General features: G+C 57.4%; 1 protein-coding gene across 3 annotated transcripts in view; it reads right to left on the bottom strand.

Annotated features, from left to right (window-relative positions):
* PLA2G4A (phospholipase A2 group IVA) overlaps window positions 1-18,052 on the bottom strand; it is a 104,768-nt gene that overhangs the window by 80,783 nt on the left and 5,933 nt on the right. For all 3 annotated transcript variants that reach the window (XR_008627425.1, XM_055123076.1, XM_055123077.1), the window contains exon 2: window positions 6,319-6,604. Coding sequence is in view for 2 of the 3 variants with exons in the window: in XM_055123076.1 (XP_054979051.1) it covers window positions 6,319-6,351 (33 nt within the window). In the remaining variant the exon portion in view is untranslated. The remainder of the gene's footprint in view (window positions 1-6,318; window positions 6,605-18,052) is intronic.

The following is an 18,052-nucleotide window of genomic DNA, read 5'->3' as shown; positions in this document are numbered from 1 at the left end:
CAGGAGTGGAACAGCTTCAGAGTCTTTCATCTGGCCAGCGGGGGCCAGCCAGGCTCAGCACTTACTCCCGGCTCTGTGCTCAGGGATCTCACTGACGGGGGCTCGGAGACCCCGCGTGGGGCTGGGGGCTGGGCCGGGGCCAGCCGCATGCAACACAAACACCCTCCCCGCTGTGCGGGCGCTGCACTGTCTGGCCCTTCTCACACGGGCAGCAGCAGCGGCTGATACTGCCTCTAAAGCTGGTGGGAAGCTACACTCGGTGGTGAACGGCTCCTGCTCCTGTGTACAGCTCTCGCCCCAGAGTCAGCACCTCCACGGCCGGGACAACAGGACTACAAGGGACGCGCTGAAAGCCTCACCTGGCTAACTCAGCACTCAGCAGTTCACCCACGCGGAGAGGAAGCAGGAAATCTGGGCTGCGCGGAGCAGCTGGGAGTGTATCTTGCAGCCCAGCATTTTGCTTAGCCCTAGGAACGGCCCCATTTTAAAGCTTCTGTTTATTAAATGAAAATAAATATAAAGTCTAGAGCTATCTTGGCTACATTTGCAGACTTGCTTAATGATTAAAAACCTGGAGCCAGAGAAATAGCACAGCGGGGAGGGCGTTTGCCTTGCATGTGGGCAATCCGGGTTCGATCCCCAGCATCGTCCCCTGAGCACTGTCAGGGGTGATTCCTGAGTGCAGAGCCAGGAGTCAGCCCTGAGCATCTCGCAGGGTGTGACCTAAACAACCCCTCAAAAAAATAACATAAAAGCTAACTAAATAAATGCAAGTCACAGGGAAGCTTTGAAACATCTGAAACTAAATGAAAACAAACCTACAATGTAACAAGACATGAGGATACTTTGAGTGTATAAAAGTCAAGTGACAGCATTCATTCCTGTGTAGGCGTGAAACACACTTCACAGACACACCAAAGACCTTCAAATCAAGCGCCCAGTGTCGATTTTGGGAAAGTCAAGAATGAAGGGTTGAGTTAAATCCAAACTAAGCAAAAGAAAAACCTGAAAAAGTGGGAAACTGATAGAGAAAAACCGTTGAACCCAAAAGCCTGGTCCTAGACAAGACCGTAAAATTGATCGTACCCTAGCCAGGCAATCTGAGAAAGACACCCCCTGCAAGTACCCTGAATGAATGGGGGGAGTTTACTACAGGTACCACAGTCTAAAAATGAGAGGGCTGGAGCGACAGCACCGAGGGGAGGGCCCTGCCTGGCCCGGCGACCCAGGGTCAATCCCCCGCATCCCATAGGGTGCCCCAAGCACTGCTGGGAGTGATTCCTGAGTGCAGAGCCTGGAGTCAGCCCTGGGCATAGGTGGGTGTGGCCCCAAACAAACAAACAAACAACAAAGATAAAGATGATGTTATAAACAGATAACAGCTGATAAGCAGGTAAAGTGCACCAGTCCCAAAGACTTCGGGGAGCAAAGCAGGATTAAAGGAAGGCCCTGGCCTGGTCCCCCTGCCACTGAGAACAGCAAAAGCCACCGGCCAGAGGAGGCAGCAGGCGCGGGACAGACCCAGCCAGGGTCACTCCTGAGCACAGAGCCGGGAGCAGCCCAGGAGCTGGGCCCGGCCCCCAAACCCAAAAGCAAAATAGCAACAGTAAGGGCCCAGGGGAGTCCAGGGCCAGAGTCCGACCCCTGGGCGCGGCCCCTAAGGAACCAGAAAATGAAATTTAAAAATCAAAGAGAAATGATCAGATCAAAGCACGACCACTATAAGGTAAGACCACAGGGTCCCCCGAGCACCATCCCTGAGCAACCGGGCCACCGCAACAGTCTCAGTGGCACACAGGCGCCCTTCCTGGGCCGCCTCCCACCCCATCACGGGCGTCCCTCTGTCCCCATCCTTCTCCGACCACAGCCGGGTCTCGACTCTGACGAGGGAAACTTCTCAGACCCAAACAAGCCGGAACCACTTAGCCCTGGCTCCGAAATCACTCTGGGGGAAGTTCCCCACGGGGTCCCTCAGCCGGGTGGACCCACTCCCCTTCCCCCACCTCACCCCAGGAGCCAGTCCCCTCTCCCTCCCCTCCCCCTTCCCTCCTCAGCCCTCCCTCCCCTCCCCTCCCCCTTCCCTCCCCTCCCATCCCCCTCCCTCCCATCCCCATCCCCCTCCCTTCCTTCTCTCTTCCCCCTTCCTTTCCTGTCTTCTTTCCCTTTTCTCCTCCTTTATTCCTTTTCTTCTCCCTCTTACTCTTCTTTCTCCCTTCCCCTCCCCCTTCTCTGCCACACCCAACAGTGCTCAGGGATTACTCCTGGCTCTGTGCTTAGGGCCATCCTGGCGGGCGTGGAGCCGGGGGCTGAGGCCAGGGCCCTCCTGGCCGGCCTACACGCCCCTCCTCTTTTTCTCTTTTCTGCTTCCTCCTCTCTCATTTATTTCCCTAAATAAAACTGTTTTACTTCAAAAATAACCAAATAAAAGGTCGCCATGGATAGGTACAACACCAAGCTCTCAGATCCCCTGAGTCACTTTCAAGGCTGAAGCAACGGAACAGCACAAGCCGCTCAGGGACCCTGAGTCTGCCCAGAGTGACCTCTGAGCACAGAGCCAGGAGGGCCTGAACACTGCCGGGGTGGCCCCCAAACAAACGTGTGGGGGGGGAGAGAGAGAGAGAGAGAGAGAGAGAGGGAGAGAGAGAGGGAGGGAGGAGGGAGGGAGGGAGGGGGGAGGGAAGGAAGGAAGGAAGGAAGGAAGGAAGGAAGGAAGGAAGGAAGGAAGGAAGGAAGGAAGGAAGGAAGGAAGGGAGGGAGGGAGGAAGGAAGGGAGGGAAGAAAGGGAAAGAAAGAAAGAAAGAAAGAAAGAAAGAAAGAAAGAAAGAAAGAAAGAAAGAAAGAAAAAGAAAGAAAGAAAGAAAGAAAGAAAGAAGAAGGAAGGAAGGAAGGAAGGAAGGAAGGAGGAAGGAAGGAAGAAGGAAGGAAGGAAGGAAGGAAGGAAGGAAGGAAGGAAGGAAGGAAGGAAGGAAGGAAGGAAGGAAGGAAGAAAGGAAGAAAGGAAGAGAGAGAGAGAAAGAAAGAAGGAAGGAAGGAAGGAAGGAAGGAAGGAAGGAAGGAAGGAAGGAAAGGAAGGAAGGAAGGAAGGAAGGAAGGAGGAAGGAAGGAAGGGAGAGAGAAGAAGAGAAAGAAAAGAAAGAAAGAAAGAAAGAAAGAAGAAAGAAAGAAAGAAAGAAAGAAAAGAAAGAAAGAAAGAAAGAAAGAAAGAAAGAAAGAAAGAGAGAGAAAGAGAGAGAGAAAGAAAGAAAGAGAGAGAGAGAGAGAGAAATCATCTTCAAAACAAGACTGGGAATCGTGCCTGCCTGCCCCTAGGAGCTGGGAGGGTGGGTCAGAGCGTCTGCAACACATAAGCCCTTGGCACAGGGTTGTGTCCGTCAGTGCCTGCCCAGGCTGCCTCTGGACACAGCTTTCTGGAGGGAGAGGCCAGGCTGGGCAGCGCCCAGTGCTCGGGGTCAGTGTCCCGGTCCTGTGCCCTCTCTGCGGCCGCGTTCTGGGGACGCCAAGCAAGGCCAAGGGCGTTGCTAACGCTCCCTGGACTGGGAGCTTCTCCGGGTGTGACCTCAGGACTTGCCCGGGAAACATTCCTAATGAATTCCACGCGGCGTTCCCGGCACACAGAGCCGGGCCTGAGTGCCAAGGCGCTGGCGCTGGCACTGGCACTCGGGGAAGCAGCTGAGCGGCCGGAAACCCTGACTCCTTCCCTGCTACGGGCGAGGCTATCGGGAGGCGGCAGTACCACAGCTGGGGGGGGGGGGGACAGCCACTTTCCAGAGGGGCCCGAGAGGGTCCTCCTGACCCGCTCCGCTCCTTCCCCTCCCTCTGGGTTCTAAAGAAGGAATCTCACAGGCGCTTTCCCTCCCGTTCAGCTGCCACTGGCCAAGCTCCACCCAGACCCAACTGAAAGATGGCAGACGTGGCAAAGGCCACAGGAGCCGCGGGAGCCAGCGACGGGGCCGCCTCAGACGGGCCTTGGACACTTCAGTCAGTGCAAGTACAGCAAGCAGAAATCCAGACACTTTTGGAGACAAGACACTTACTTTGGGTCTGACTTCCTGTACTGTTCTTTTACATTAACAAATAGAAAAAAGGGGCCGGAGCGATAGCACAGCGGAGAGGGCATTTGCCTGGCACACAGCCGACCCGGGTTCGATCCCCGGCATCCCATAGGGTCCCCCGAGCACCGCCAGGAGTGACTCCTGAGAGCAGAGCCAGGAGTCAGCCCTGAGCATTGCCGGGTGGGACCCAAAACAAACCACTGGGGCGTCCCTCCCTGCGCGGGCTGGGGACGCAGCTCACAGGGCTGGAGCCCACCCGCCCGGGAGCTCGGCCCAGAAGTACTGGCCAGGGCCAGAGGGGGCCCAAGGGGCCAAGAGGCCCCGTCCCCAGCACCCGCAAGGCCCTGAGCCCCCAGAAGCGAGCCCAGAGTCTGAGGTGAGACCCGGGTCCCACCAGGCATGGCCCAGACCGAATGCGAGACCCCCAGTGGGCAATCAGAGCCCTCCTGGGTGAAACAAGTCACGTCTCACGTGCAGGCACGTGTCACCCTGGCAGGAAGTGCCGTGGTCACCCCTGCTGGGTCCGAGGTGCTGGCCGTGGTGGGTCAGGGTCCTCCCTCTGCCCTCCCTGGGCCCCCAGCCCCTGCCCTCCCCCCAGCTCCCTCCCACACGCCCGTCAGGAGCCACCGAGAGCCAGGGCAGGAGCGGAGACTGATCAGTGACGGGCAGGTGAGGCCGCAGCCATAGGAGGGCGGGGAGGGCACTGCCTTGTACCCATTCGACCGGGGTTTGATCCCTGGCATTACACAGGGTCCCCCGAGCCTGCCAGGAATGACCCCTGAGCACAGAGCCAGCCTGAGCACTGCCAGGTGGCACTGCAGCACTGCCGTCCCGTTGCTCATTGACTGGCTCGAGCAGGCGCCAGTCACGTCTCCATGGTGAGACTTGTTGTGACTGTGTTTGGCATCTCGAATATGCCACGGGGAGCTTGCCAGGCTCTGCCGTGCGGGTGGGATCCTCTCGGTAGCTTGCCGGGCTCTCTGAGAGGAGCGGAGGAATCGAACCCGGGTCGGCCGCGTGCAAGGCCAACGCCCTCCCCGCTGTGCTATCGGTCCAGGTGTGGCCCCCACACAAAAATAAAACAGAACAAAGCGGCAAGAGGCCCTGTTCGAGGCTGCTGCGGAGGCCAGCATGCAGCTGGACAGGCCTCAGCGTCCGTCTCTTTCCCCGTGACTGACCCTGCTGGACAGAGGTCAAAGGTCCCCATCCAATTAGCTTTCCCGAGGAGGCCTCCCCGTCACCCCCATGGGAAGGAACCCGGGGTTCGGTGTACCAAGCCGGAGCGGCAGTGGGTCCATCTTATGTGCCAACCTGAGCGGCCGCCCAGGGCCCCAGCGAGCCGGGCGGGCGTGTCCTGGCGAGGTGGTCAGGACTGCAGACCCCAGGCCGGCGGTTCTGCCCGCCCCTCCCACCCGTCTTTCCCAGGGAAGATAAACACACAAACACACCTTAACTCTAAGGGACAGCAGGGGTTAAGGACCACCATGAACAAAGGACGCAGGGTGGGTCATGCCACACGTGGCAAAGGACGCAGGGTGGGCCATGCCACACGTGGCAAAGGATATTTGAAACAAGGGCACTGTCAGAGAGAGAGAAACCCGAACTGGACCAAACACCAAAGAAAGATAAACACCTGGATGTCGTTCAGAAGTTGTATGTGAGGCCGGAGCCACAGCACAGCGGGGAGGACTCTGCCTTGCATGCAGCCAGCCCAGGTTCGATCCCCAGCATCCCATAGGATTGCCCGAGCAACTCCTGGGTGCAGAGGAGGAGGGACTCCTGAGCATAATGCTCAGATTGGAGTTAGAACATGACAAAGTTTGAATTAAACTTTGCTAACTCTTCACCACCCAGAGACTCTAGTTAAAGCTGCAGAACCAGGGATAATCACCAGAGGTGAAGTGACACACAGCGGGGAGGGTGTTGGCCTGGCATGCGGCCAACCCGGGTTCGATCCCTGGCATCCCATAAGGTCCCCCGAGCACCGCCAGGAGTGATCCCTGAGCTCAGAGCCGGGAGTCAGCCCTGAGCATCGCCAGTGTGGCCAAAAGCCAACAGGAGAGGCAGAAATGCACCAACTCAGCCACCCCTTTCTCCTCTCGGCACCAAGGGACGGGGCTCAGCAGGCAACGTGGAAACCTGGCTCTGCCCTGCGGGCAAGGGGGCCCTCCAGGAGGCCGGCACCTGTGGGGCGGGCCCACTGGGCAGCCCGGGCCCCGCGACAGAGCCGGCTTCTCGAAAGCCCACGGGACAGGAGAGGACTTACGATGATGTGCTGGAAGGGGTCTATGAGCGACATTCTGGCTCGTGCTGGGAGGGCGTCTCACTCGCCCGGGGTCTCTGGCTCGTGCTGGGAGGTCTCACTGGTTGGGGGTCTCTGGCTCGTGCCAGGAGGGTGTCTCACTCGCCAGGGGTCTTTGGCTCCGTGCCGGAAGGCGTCTCACTCGCCGGGGGTCTCTGGCTTGTGCCAGGAGGGCGTCTCACTCGCCGGAGGTCTCTGGCTCGTGCCAGGAGGGCGTCTCACTCGCCGGGGGTCTCTGGCTGCCGGCAGCCTGCAGAGAAAGGAGGCACACTGTCAAGCTCCCTGGGGCGCAGCCCCCAGCCCGGAAGGACAGTCCAGGGTCTTGAGCCCCAGGAAAGGAATATTCCTTCCCAGACTGGCCTCCTGGACCCCACAGGCGAGGGCCCACATCCAGGGCCCAGGGAAAAGCAAACAAATCCTGATATTCCGGCCTCACTTCCATGTTTATTTATTCAAACAGATTCTGAGCACTTGTTAGGAAATCCCATAAAAGCGTTTTCATGGGCCAAGAACCTTATGAGAAATTCATTAAAATTTTTTTTTTTTTTTTTTTTTTTTTTTTTGCTTTTTGAGCCACACCCAGCGATGCTCAGGGGTTACTCCTGGCTTTGCACTCAGGAATTACTCCTGGTGGTGCTTGGGGGACCATATGGGATGCCAGGGATCGAACCCGGGTCGGCCGCGTGCAAGGCAAACGCCCTACCCGCTGTGCTATCGCTCCGGCCCGCATTAAAATATTTTTTAAATGAAATTATTTTTGTACTGTTCGCAATTTAAAGGCCCTGGGCCAAGTTGCTTTTAAAAAAAAAAATCCAGTCAATGTTACACAATAAAAATATATTTTTTTCTTTATGGGTCCCACCCGGCGATGGTCAGGGGTTCCTCCTGGCTCTGCACTCAGGAATTACTCCTGGCGGTGCTCGGGGGACCCTATGGGATGCTGGGAATCGAACCCGGGTCAGCTGCGTGCAAGGCAAACGCCCTCCTCGCTGTGCTGTTGCTCCAGCCCCCCAAAATAAATTTTTTTCAACAGGTGAGATCATCCCAGGAGGGCAGGACGAGGGCTCACTGCAAGGCCCTGCTCGGAGCATGCTCACACTTCTGTGCTCACCTCCCGTGTGCTCACCCTTCTGTGCTCACCTTCTGTGTGCTCACACTTCTGTGCTCACACCTCTGTGCTCACCTCCTGTGTGCTCACACTTCTGTGCTCACACCTCTGCGCTCACACCTCTGTGCTCACCTCCTGTGTGCTCACACTTCTGTGCTCACACTTCTGTGCTCATCTCCTGTGTGCTCACACTTCTGTGCTCACACCTCTGTGCTCACCTCCTGTGTGCTCACACCTCTGTGCTCACCTCCTATATATCCACTGACCCCCACCTGAAAGGTACGGGAGCCTGGCCCTCGGCTCCTGAGCCCGGGTGGCCCTCGGACCCTCCCCCTGTCTCTGCGGCAGAAGCTCAGGCACCTGCAGAACTCTCCGGGGAAGCCCTGAGAGACTCGGTCCTCTGGTTCTTGGGCCACACGCCGTGCCTGGGGGCCCGAGGGTGCTGGGGGTCACCCTGGGTCCACCGCCCTCGAGGCAAGAGCCTCAAGCCCGGCCCTCCCCTGCCAGGGATGGACTTCCAGCTCCACTAACGAGCTCACACGGGACCCTCCCGCCCCGGAAGAACCCTCGGGGCAGCGCCAGGACACCCTGCCACCACGCCTCTCCCTCGGAGACACTCTCCCTCACGGAGCTGCTCGAACCCGAAACCGCAAGACACCCACAACAACAGAGCAAAACCTCTCAGGCCAGCCGGACGCCGGCTCGTGAGCGGCACAGCCCGTTGCCCCGTCGCCCCGTGGCTGCCCCTGCCCCTCGGGGGGGGGGGGGGAAGCCCAGTGCCCCCCCACACGCGCTGCGCAGGGCGGCCAGGGGGAGGACGCACACCAGACCCCAGCCTGGGCTGCTGCCACCCGGCAGAGCACTGGGAAAGGAGGCCGAGACCACAGGCCCATGCACGGACCCAGAGCCGGCCCCCGGCCCTGCCTGGAGGGAGGGGACAGGCCCTCATGGCGGGGACCGGAGCCGGGAAAGTGCTCGCAGGGGCTGCCCGACAGCTGGCGGCTGCCCTCTCCCTGCCTGGGCCCCCGGCCTCAGGTCTTCCCCGGCTCCCTGCGGGCCCAAGTCAAGGAGCAGACTCCTCAGGACTGTGCTCCCCGAACGGGTGTGGGGCGGGTTCTCTGCCACGCAGCAGGCACCCACAGCCCCGCCCACAGCCGTCCTGCACGGACCACCCGGCCCTCCCCGACACCCCCTTGCGCCCCCCCCAGCCAGCCAGGGGCGAGAGCAGGCGGGTGTGGCCAGAAACAACAGAAAGCCCCGGGTTCCCAGGGCGCCCGAGTAACACAACAGGCCCAGGGCAGAGCCGGGCCAGGAAGGCTCCAGAAAGGAGGGAGCCCCCAGGTGGCAGACCTCCAGCAGGGCAGAGGGGGCAGGGTGCACACGGCCTACCGGCTGGGTCCCAGCACCCCATAGGGTCCCCTGAGCCCACAGGGAGGGAGCCCTGAGCACAGAGCCGGGAGTGACCCTGTGCACAGAGCCGGGAGTCAGCCCTGAGCACAGAGCCAGGAGTGAGCCCCAAACACAGAGCCGGGAGTCAGCCCTGAGCACAGAGCCGGGAGTCAGCCCCGAGCACAGAGCCGGGAGTCAGCCCTGAGCACGAGCCGGGAGTCAGCCCTGAGCACAGAGCCGGGAGTCAGCTCTGAGCACCACGAGGCATGGCCCACAAACCAAACAATAATAATAATGAGTAAACAAAAAGCAGGAAGGCCGTGGAGAACACCACAGCCTCTAGAAAGCAGTTCAGGAATATAAAATAGAAATAATGTCTGACATGAAATGACGTGAATAATACAGACATACACAGATGCACAAAAAGAGAATGCCACCAACGGTGTAGGGGGTCACGTGCTTCCAGGCTAGGAGAGACTAGGCCCAGGTAAGGGACCCAGCGTGACGGCCTCTCAGTATCTATATGACACACCTAACGTATGGGGGAGACTGTCTGCCATGGAGGCAGGGGAGGGCGGGATGGGGGATACTGGGGACAGGGGTGGTGGGGAATGTGCCCTGGTGGGGTGGGGTGTTTGACCACTGTGTGGCTGACACTCAAGCAGGAAAGCTGGTAAATGCAGCTCACGGTGAGCCAATAAGAAAATAAAAGATTAAAACCATACTAATCATCACAGATGTACTTTTACTGATTTATTTTAAGTTTTTTGGACCAACCAACATGAAGTCAATTTGTTATATGCCTGCCGGGGGGGCTCATCTATGACAAGAAGAGCTGGTGACCACCTCAATGGGCGCAAGTAAAAATCAAACTTAATGCAGTGAATAGCCCCATTACGGACAGCCCCGAGATCACGGTGTCTTAATGAAAGGTAGATAACTATGAAAACGTACATATGTGTCGTATGTTGTATACTACATGTTGCAAACTTACACATGACATTTTTTAAGATACCTTAATTTTTAATACTTAACATTTATTTCCTTTTTTTTTTTTTTTGGCTCTTTGGGTCCCACCCGGCGATGCTCAGGGCTGACTCCTGGCTCTGCACTCAGGGATCACTCCTGGCGGTGCTCGGGGGACCCTATGGGATGCTGGGAATCGAACCCGGGTCGGCCGCGTGCCAGGCAAACGCCCTCCCCGCTGTGCTGTCGCTCCGGCCCGAATGTTCATTAATTCAAGGGAAGTGGAGCGGGTTCCCGGCGCTTACGAAGGAGGGAGGAAAGGAGGGAGGAAGGGCAGCCTGGCCGGCTGGGTGGGGGGCGGGCGGGTCCTGGTGCTGGACTCGGTGCTGGGACAAAGCTGGCCGGGCCCGGCCCCCCCGCACACCTCGGCCCAGCCACGGCCACTCAGGGAAGGGCCGAGGGCCGGCGGGCAGCTCTGCCCTGCCCCTGCCTGCTCTCCCGGCTGGTCCCTCCCCCCCCAGCCCCTGCCACTTTCCAAGTTGCCTCTTCCTCCAGGAAGTCCGCCTGCACTCGTCCCTGGAAGGGCTGATGACGGGGAGTGGCCCAAGGGTCTCCGCACACCTGGGCACAGGTGACTAGGTGGGGGGGCGGGGAGGGGCGGGGCCTGGAAACAGCCTCTCCGGGCCTGGCCGGGTCCAGCTCAGCTCTCGGGTGTGCGGGAGCCGAGGCGGGGGAGGGTCTTCCCCGCACACGGCTGCGGCGACCCCCGCGCGGGTGGCAGGGCCTGGCTCCCTCCGGTTTGTTTCTGCTTCCAGACTACGCCCAGCAGTGCTCGCTCCTGGCTCTATGCTCAGTGCTCACTCCTGGCTCTATGCTTGGTGCTCACCCCTGGCTCTATGCTCAGTGCTCACCCCTGGCTCTATGCTCAGTGCTCACTCCTGGCTCTATGCTTAGTGCTCACTCCTGGCTCTATGCTCAGTGCTCACCCCTGGCTCTATGCTCAGTGCTAGCTCCTGGCTCAATGCTCAGTGCTCACTCCTGCAAGGGCCAGGGCTCCCGCCCGGGTCAGTGACATACATAGCAGGTGCCCTCCCGCCGCCCATCCTCCCAGCCCCTTCAGCTCCTGGGAGAGGCTTACTCAGCACCATACACCAAAGCCCCCAGGGCTGGGAGGGAGGAGGAGGGTGCTCTGGGGCTTCCCCTCGGTTTGGGGGCCCCACCTGGCGGGACCCAGAGGCGTCAGAATCGAATCCAGAGCAGCTGCGTGCAAGGCCAGCCCTCCCTGCGGTGACACCCCGGGCCTGCAGAGTGCAGCTGGTGTTAGCTCCGGCAGCACAGTCTGCGGGTTCTGGCTCCATAAGCAGTGCTCCCTGGCTCGGCCAGCAGTCTGTGGGTTCTGGATCCATAAGCAGTGCTCCCCTGGGCCCAGGGACCTTCTGCACCCGGGGCCAAAGCCCCTCTCCCCACACCCCCAGGAGCCTTAGACCCGCTGGCCGCAGGCTCCCCCTGCCGCAGTCACGGGCCGGAGCCTCCCACCTCCCTCTGGAGGGTTCTGGCCACCCCGGGGGCCACCGCACAGGCAGCAGCCGCACAGCCCCTTGCCCCCCCCCCCCGGCCTGGGCAGGCGCTGGGGCCCCACCCTCAGGCGGGGTCACACTCACGGTGCTGGGGTTCCACAGCCGGGGCCCCACCCTCAGGCGGGGTCCCACTCACGGTACGGGGGTCCCACAGCCGGGGCCCCACCCTCAGGCGGGTCCCACTCACGGTATGGGGGTCCCACAGTCGGGGGTCCCCGCCCTCAGCACGGGTCCCACTCACGGTGCTGGGGTACCACAGTCGGGGGTCCCTGCCCGCAGCACGGGGTCCCGTTCACGGTACGGGGGTCTCCACCTCACGGCACTGGGGTCCCACAGCCGGGGGTCCCTGCCCTCAGGCGGGTCCCACTCACGGTGCTGGGGTCCCATTCTCGGTACGGGGGTCCCCGCCCTCAGAGCGGGCCCTTACCTCACAGTCGGGGTCCTGCCCTCAGCACCCGGCACCCTCTGGCCACACACAGGCCGGCTCGAGAGGGACGCGCCTTCCTCCACCTGCCCGTCACCAAGGCACCAGCACCCAGGGACCCGCCCTCAGCAGGTGTCTCCACAGCGAGGCCTCATGCCGCCCACCTGCCCGCACGTGCACCTGTGCTCACTTCCGCTGTGCTCACTTCCGCTGCGCTCACTTCCGCTGTACTCACATCCGCTTGCACTCACTTCCTCCCTACTCACATCCGCTTGTACTCACTTCCTCCCACTCACATCCGCTTGTACTCACTTCCACCCTACTCACATCCACTTGTACTCACTTCCTCCATACTCACATCCGCTTGTACTCACATCCGCTTGTACTTATTTCCACCCTACTCACATCCGCTTGTACTCACTTCCTCCCACTCACATCCGCTTGTACTCACATCCGCTTGTACTCACTTCCACCCTACTCACATCCGCTTGTACTCACTTCCTCCCACTCACATCCGCTTGCACTCACATTCGTTTGTACTTATTTCCACCCTACTCACATCCGCTTGTACTCACTTCCTCCCTGCTCACATCCGCTTGTACTCACTTCCTCCCACTCACATCTGCTTGTACTCACTTCCTCCCTACTCACATCCGCTTGTACTCACATCCGCTTGTACTTATTTCCACCCTACTCACATCCGCTTGTACTCACTTCCTCCCTACTCACATCCGCTTGTACTCACTTCCACCCTACTCACATCCGCTTGTACTCACTTCCTCCCTACTCACATCCACTTGTACTCACATCCGCTTGTACTCACTTCCTCCCTACTTACATCCGCTTGTACTCACATCCGCTTGTACTCACTTCCTCCCACTCACATCCGCTTGTACTCACATCCGCTTGTACTCACTTCCTCCCACTCACATCCGCTTGTACTCACATCCACTTGTACTCACTTCCTCCCACTCACATCCGCTTGTGCTCACATCCACTTATACTCACATCCGCTTGTACTCACTTCCTCCCACTCACATCCGCTTGTACTCACTTCCTCCCTACTCACATCTGCTTGTACTCACATCCGCTTGTACTTATTTCCACCCTACTCACATCCGCTTGCACTCACTTCCTCCCACTCACATCCGCTTGTACTCACTTCCACCCTACTCACAACTGCTTGTACTCACATCCGCTTGTACTTATTTCCACCCTACTCACATCCGCTTGTACTCACTTCCTCCCTACTCACATCCGCTTGTACTCACTTCCTCCCTACTCACATCTGCTTGTACTCACATCCGCTTGTACTTATTTCCACCCTACTCACATCCGCTTGTACTCACTTCCTCCCACTCACATCCGCTTGTACTCACTTCCACCCTACTCACAACTGCTTGTACTCACATCCGCTTGTACTTATTTCCACCCTACTCACATCCGCTTGTACTCACTTCCTCCCTACTCACATCCACTTGTACTCACATCCGCTTGTACTCACTTCCTCCCTACTTACATCCGCTTGTACTCACATCCGCTTGTACTCACTTCCTCCCACTCACATCCGCTTGTACTCACATCCGCTTGTACTCACTTCCTCCCACTCACATCCGCTTGTACTCACATCCGCTTGTACTCACTTCCTCCCACTCACATCCGCTTGTACTCACATCCGCTTGTACTCACTTCCTCCCACTCACATCCGCTTGTACTCACTTCCTCCCTACTCACATCCGCTTGTACCCACATCCGCTTGTACTCACTTCCTCCCTATTCACATCCGCTTGTACTCACTTCCCACATCCGCTTGTACTCACTTCCTCCCTATTCACATCCGCTTGTACTCACTTCCTCCCACTCACATCCGCTTGTACTCACTTCCTCCCTACTCACATCTGCTTGTACTCACATCCGCTTGTACTTATTTCCACCCTACTCACATCCGCTTGTACTCACTTCCACCCTACTCACATCCGCTTGTACTCACTTCCTCCCTACTCACATCCGCTTGTACTCACATCCGCTTGTACTCACTTCCTCCCTACTTACATCCACTTGTACTCACATCCGCTTGTACTCACTTCCTCCCACTCACATCCGCTTGTACTCACATCCGCTTGTACTCACTTCCTCCCACTCACATCCGCTTGTACTCACTTCCTCCCTACTCACATCTGCTTGTACTCACATCCGCTTGTACTTATTTCCACCCTACTCACATCCGCTTGTACTCACTTCCTCCCACTCACATCCGCTTGTACTCACTTCCACCCTACTCACATCTGCTTGTACTCACATCCGCTTGTACTTATTTCCACCCTACTCACATCCGCTTGTACTCACTTCCTCCCTACTCACATCCGCTTGTACTCACTTCCACCCTACTCACATCCGCTTGTACTCACTTCCTCCCTACTCACATCCACTTGTACTCACATCCGCTTGTACTCACTTCCTCCCTACTTACATCCGCTTGTACTCACATCCGCTTGTACTCACTTCCTCCCACTCACATCCGCTTGTACTCACATCCGCTTGTACTCACTTCCTCCCACTCACATCCGCTTGTACTCACATCCGCTTGTACTCACTTCCTCCCACTCACATCCGCTTGTACTCACATCCACTTGTACTCACTTCCTCCCACTCACATCCGCTTGTGCTCACATCCACTTATACTCACATCCACTTGTACTCACTTCCTCCCACTCACATCCGCTTGTACTCACATCCGCTTGTACTCACTTCCTCCCACTCACATCCGCTTGTACTCACTTCCTCCCTACTCACATCCGCTTGTACCCACATCCGCTTGTACTCACTTCCTCCCACTCACATCCGCTTGTACTCACTTCCTCCCACTCACATCCGCTTGTACTCACTTCCTCCCTACTCACATCCACTTGTACTCACATCCGCTTGTACTCACTTCCTCCCACTCACATCCGCTTGTACTCACATCCACTTGTACTCACTTCCACACTACCCACATCCCCTTGTACTCACTTCCTCCCTACTCACATCCACTCGTACTCACTTCTGCTCTACTAATTTCCTCCCTGCTCACTTCCACCCTGCCCACCTGGTCTGGCACCCTGAGGCCCTCCCTGACCCCATGCCCTCAAGCAGGCGTCCCCTCCTGGGTTTCCCTGAATCACTCTCACTCACCTTGATGCACCCTAAAGCAGGATCCTGAAGTGCAGCTTCGATTCCATTTTATTTTTAAATATTTTCCTCCGGGACAGAGGGGAGGGTGTTTGCTTTGCATGCAGTGGATCTGGGTTCGATCCCCAGCACCTCGCATGGTCCGGGAGCCTTCGAGGACTGACCCAGGAGTGCAGAGCTAGGAGTCAGCCCTGAGCACGGCCGGTGTGCCCCGAACCCCCAAACACAGAACAAACGTTACCTCTTGAGGGCCAGTGCCCCCCTCGTATCCCTTCACACTCCAGCCTGAGGGACTGGAGTGCACCCCGCCCGCTGGCCCCCTGCTCCTCCCCGCCACCCTCCAGCTCCGGTTTCTCTCCACTCTAAAGGGGAGGGTGGGGGCCGGCACCACGACAGCAGGGAGGGCGCTTGCCCAGCTCACCGCCGAGCAGGATTCAATCCCCGGCACCCAGACGGTCCCCGAGCACCTTCAGGGGTGATCCCTGAGCACACCAGGGGTGAGCCCTGACACAGCCGGGCGTGGCCCCAAAGCCAAAGACTAATAAAAGGAAGGGACTTGCAAGTGGGTCTGATCACAATGGTCAACTGCCGGTCACTAGTCGGACCTGGCTGAGCCCCTCTGCCCGTGGCCCCCAGACCTAACCTGGGGAGGGGGCAGCAGATTCTCCCGAGAGCCCGGAGTGGCCACTGGGACCCACTGTGAGCTCCTGATCCCGAACAACAGAGAGTGAGAGACGCCGAAAGACAGGGGACGTGTCTGCCAAAGAGGCAGGAAAGGGGAAACGGAGACATGGGTGTTGGAGCACTGTAGGGCTGAAGCCCAACCATGAGCAACTTTGTAACTGTGTATGTCACTGCGATTCAATAAATAAAATTAAATAAACATTTCCTTCTCTATTTCCTAAGGCATGCTATACAGAGTCATAAAATCATACCTAGAAATTATTCTCCACATGCAAAAGTACAATCTACACAGTGTCTTTTCGACAGGGCCAGAGACTCTGAGGTGTTGATGAAGCAACCTTCCATCTCAGACAAGCAGCAAAATTCAGCATCCCATAGGGCCCCCAGGCAGTGCCAGGAGCGAGCCCTGAGTGCAAAGCCAGGAGTAAGCGCTGAGCATCGCCAGGCGTGACCCAAAAAGCAAAATAAAAAACTATTTTGCTTCACACACAAGATAAGAAACAAGTCATGAATGTGCTGCAGCCTTTTATATGCTTTAAATGTAAATCCTTGGTTGCCACCCCTCCAAAACAGTTGTCACACAGAGGGGTCTAGAGAATATTTGACAATTAAGTAATTTACCAGGGTATCTCCTTGAATTAGAGCTTTTCACTGTGAGAAATAGAATCAGGGTTATATCAGTACTTGGAAGTTAGCAGAGCACTGCCCCTGTGTCTGGTGAGAAGTTTGGAGACTCTGCCACAAACTCCTGGAATGCCTTTGTGTGCAGGGGAGGCGAGAGGAGAGCGGGCAGGGAGCCTGCCTTGCATGCTGCGTACTCGGGTTTGGTCCCTGGTACCCCATATGGTCCCCGAGCCCCGTCAGCAGTGATCCCTGAGCACAAACCCAGGAGTAATCCCTGAGTAGACCTGGATGTGACCCCCAAAAAAAGGAAAGAAGGAAGGAAAGAAGGAAGGGAGGAAGGAGGGAAGAAAGGAAAAAAGAAGGTAGGAGGGAGGGAGGGAGGGAGGGAGGGAGGGAGGGAGGGAGGGAGGGAGGGAGGGAGGGAGGGAGGGAGGGAGGGAGGGAGGGAGGGAGGGAGGGAGGAAAAACATGCATGAAACTACAAACTCCCAGAATAGTCCAAACAATCCTGATGAAAAGATGGGAGGTACCACAAGCCTCACCTTTGAACTATCCTACAAGGCTCTCGTAATTGAAAGTGTGTGGTACTGGACTGAAGGGAGATCAGTGGGACAGCGTGAAAGCCCCAGGGAAACCCTATCCATGGCCGATTATCTACCTGCACAGGGGCAGGATGGAAAAAAGGGGGCAAGGAAAGTTTCTCCAACAAACGGTGCTGGGGAAGCTCATTAGGCTCACAGTGGGGGCGAGGGGAGAAAAGAGAGAGAGAGAGAGGGAGAGAGAAGGGGATAGAGAAGGAGAGAGGGGGAGAGAAAGGGAGAGAGAGTGGGGAGAGAGGAGAGAGTGAGGGAGAGGGAGGAAGAGAGAGAGGGAGAGAGAGAGGGAGAGAGAAGGAGAGAGAGGGAGATAGAGGGAGAGGGAGGGAGAGAGAGGGAGAGGAAGGAAGAGAGAGGGGGGAGAGAGGGAGAGAGAGGGAGAGAGAGGGAGAAGGAGAGAGAGAGGGAGAGAAGGAGAGAGAGTCAGATAGAGAGAGGGAGAGGGAGAGAGGGAGAGAGAGAGAGGGAGAGAGGAGAGAGTCAGATAGAGAGGGAGAGGGAGGGGAAGAGAGGGAGATAGGGAGAGAGGGAGAGAGAGAGGGAGAGGGGGAGAGAGGGAGGGAGAGAAGTGAGGGCATGGTGTTGGGACATTATATGGTTGAACCCCAACCATGAGCAACTTTGTAACTGTTGCAAAGTGATTCAACAAAAAATAAACTTTGTAACTGTGTATCACTGTGATTCAATAAAAAACAAACTTTGTAACGGTGTATCTCACTGTGATTCAATATAAAATAAATTAAAAAAATAAAGTATTGGTATCTTTGTCATGCCCTTTCCTTTATGAATTTTGGTTTGTTGTTTTCTCTGCTCTTTTCCCATCAGTTTGGTCATTTATACGTTCTATTATTGTGAAGATTTGTATGTTGAGAAGGAGGAGGAGAAGAAAAGAAGGAAGTGGAGGAGAAGGAGGAAGAGGAGGAGGAGGAGAAGGCAGAGGAGGAGGAGAGGAGGAGGAAGAGGAGGAAGAGGGGAGGAGGGGGAGAAGGAGGAGGAAGAGGAGGAGGAGGAAGGAGGAGGAGGAGGAGGGGGAGGAAGAGGAGGAGGAGGAAGGAGGAGGAGGAAGGAGGAGGAGGAGGAAGGAGGAGGAGGAAGGAGGAGGAGGAGGAGGAGGGGGAGAAGGAGGAGGGGGAGGAGGGGGAGGAAGAGGAGGAGGGCTTCT

Source organism: Sorex araneus, chromosome X (genome assembly GCF_027595985.1).
Source record: "Sorex araneus isolate mSorAra2 chromosome X, mSorAra2.pri, whole genome shotgun sequence".
NCBI classification, from domain to species: domain Eukaryota; kingdom Metazoa; phylum Chordata; class Mammalia; order Eulipotyphla; family Soricidae; genus Sorex; species Sorex araneus.
Note: the sequence above shows the minus strand (reverse complement) of the source record. Positions and strands in the feature narration are given on the sequence as shown.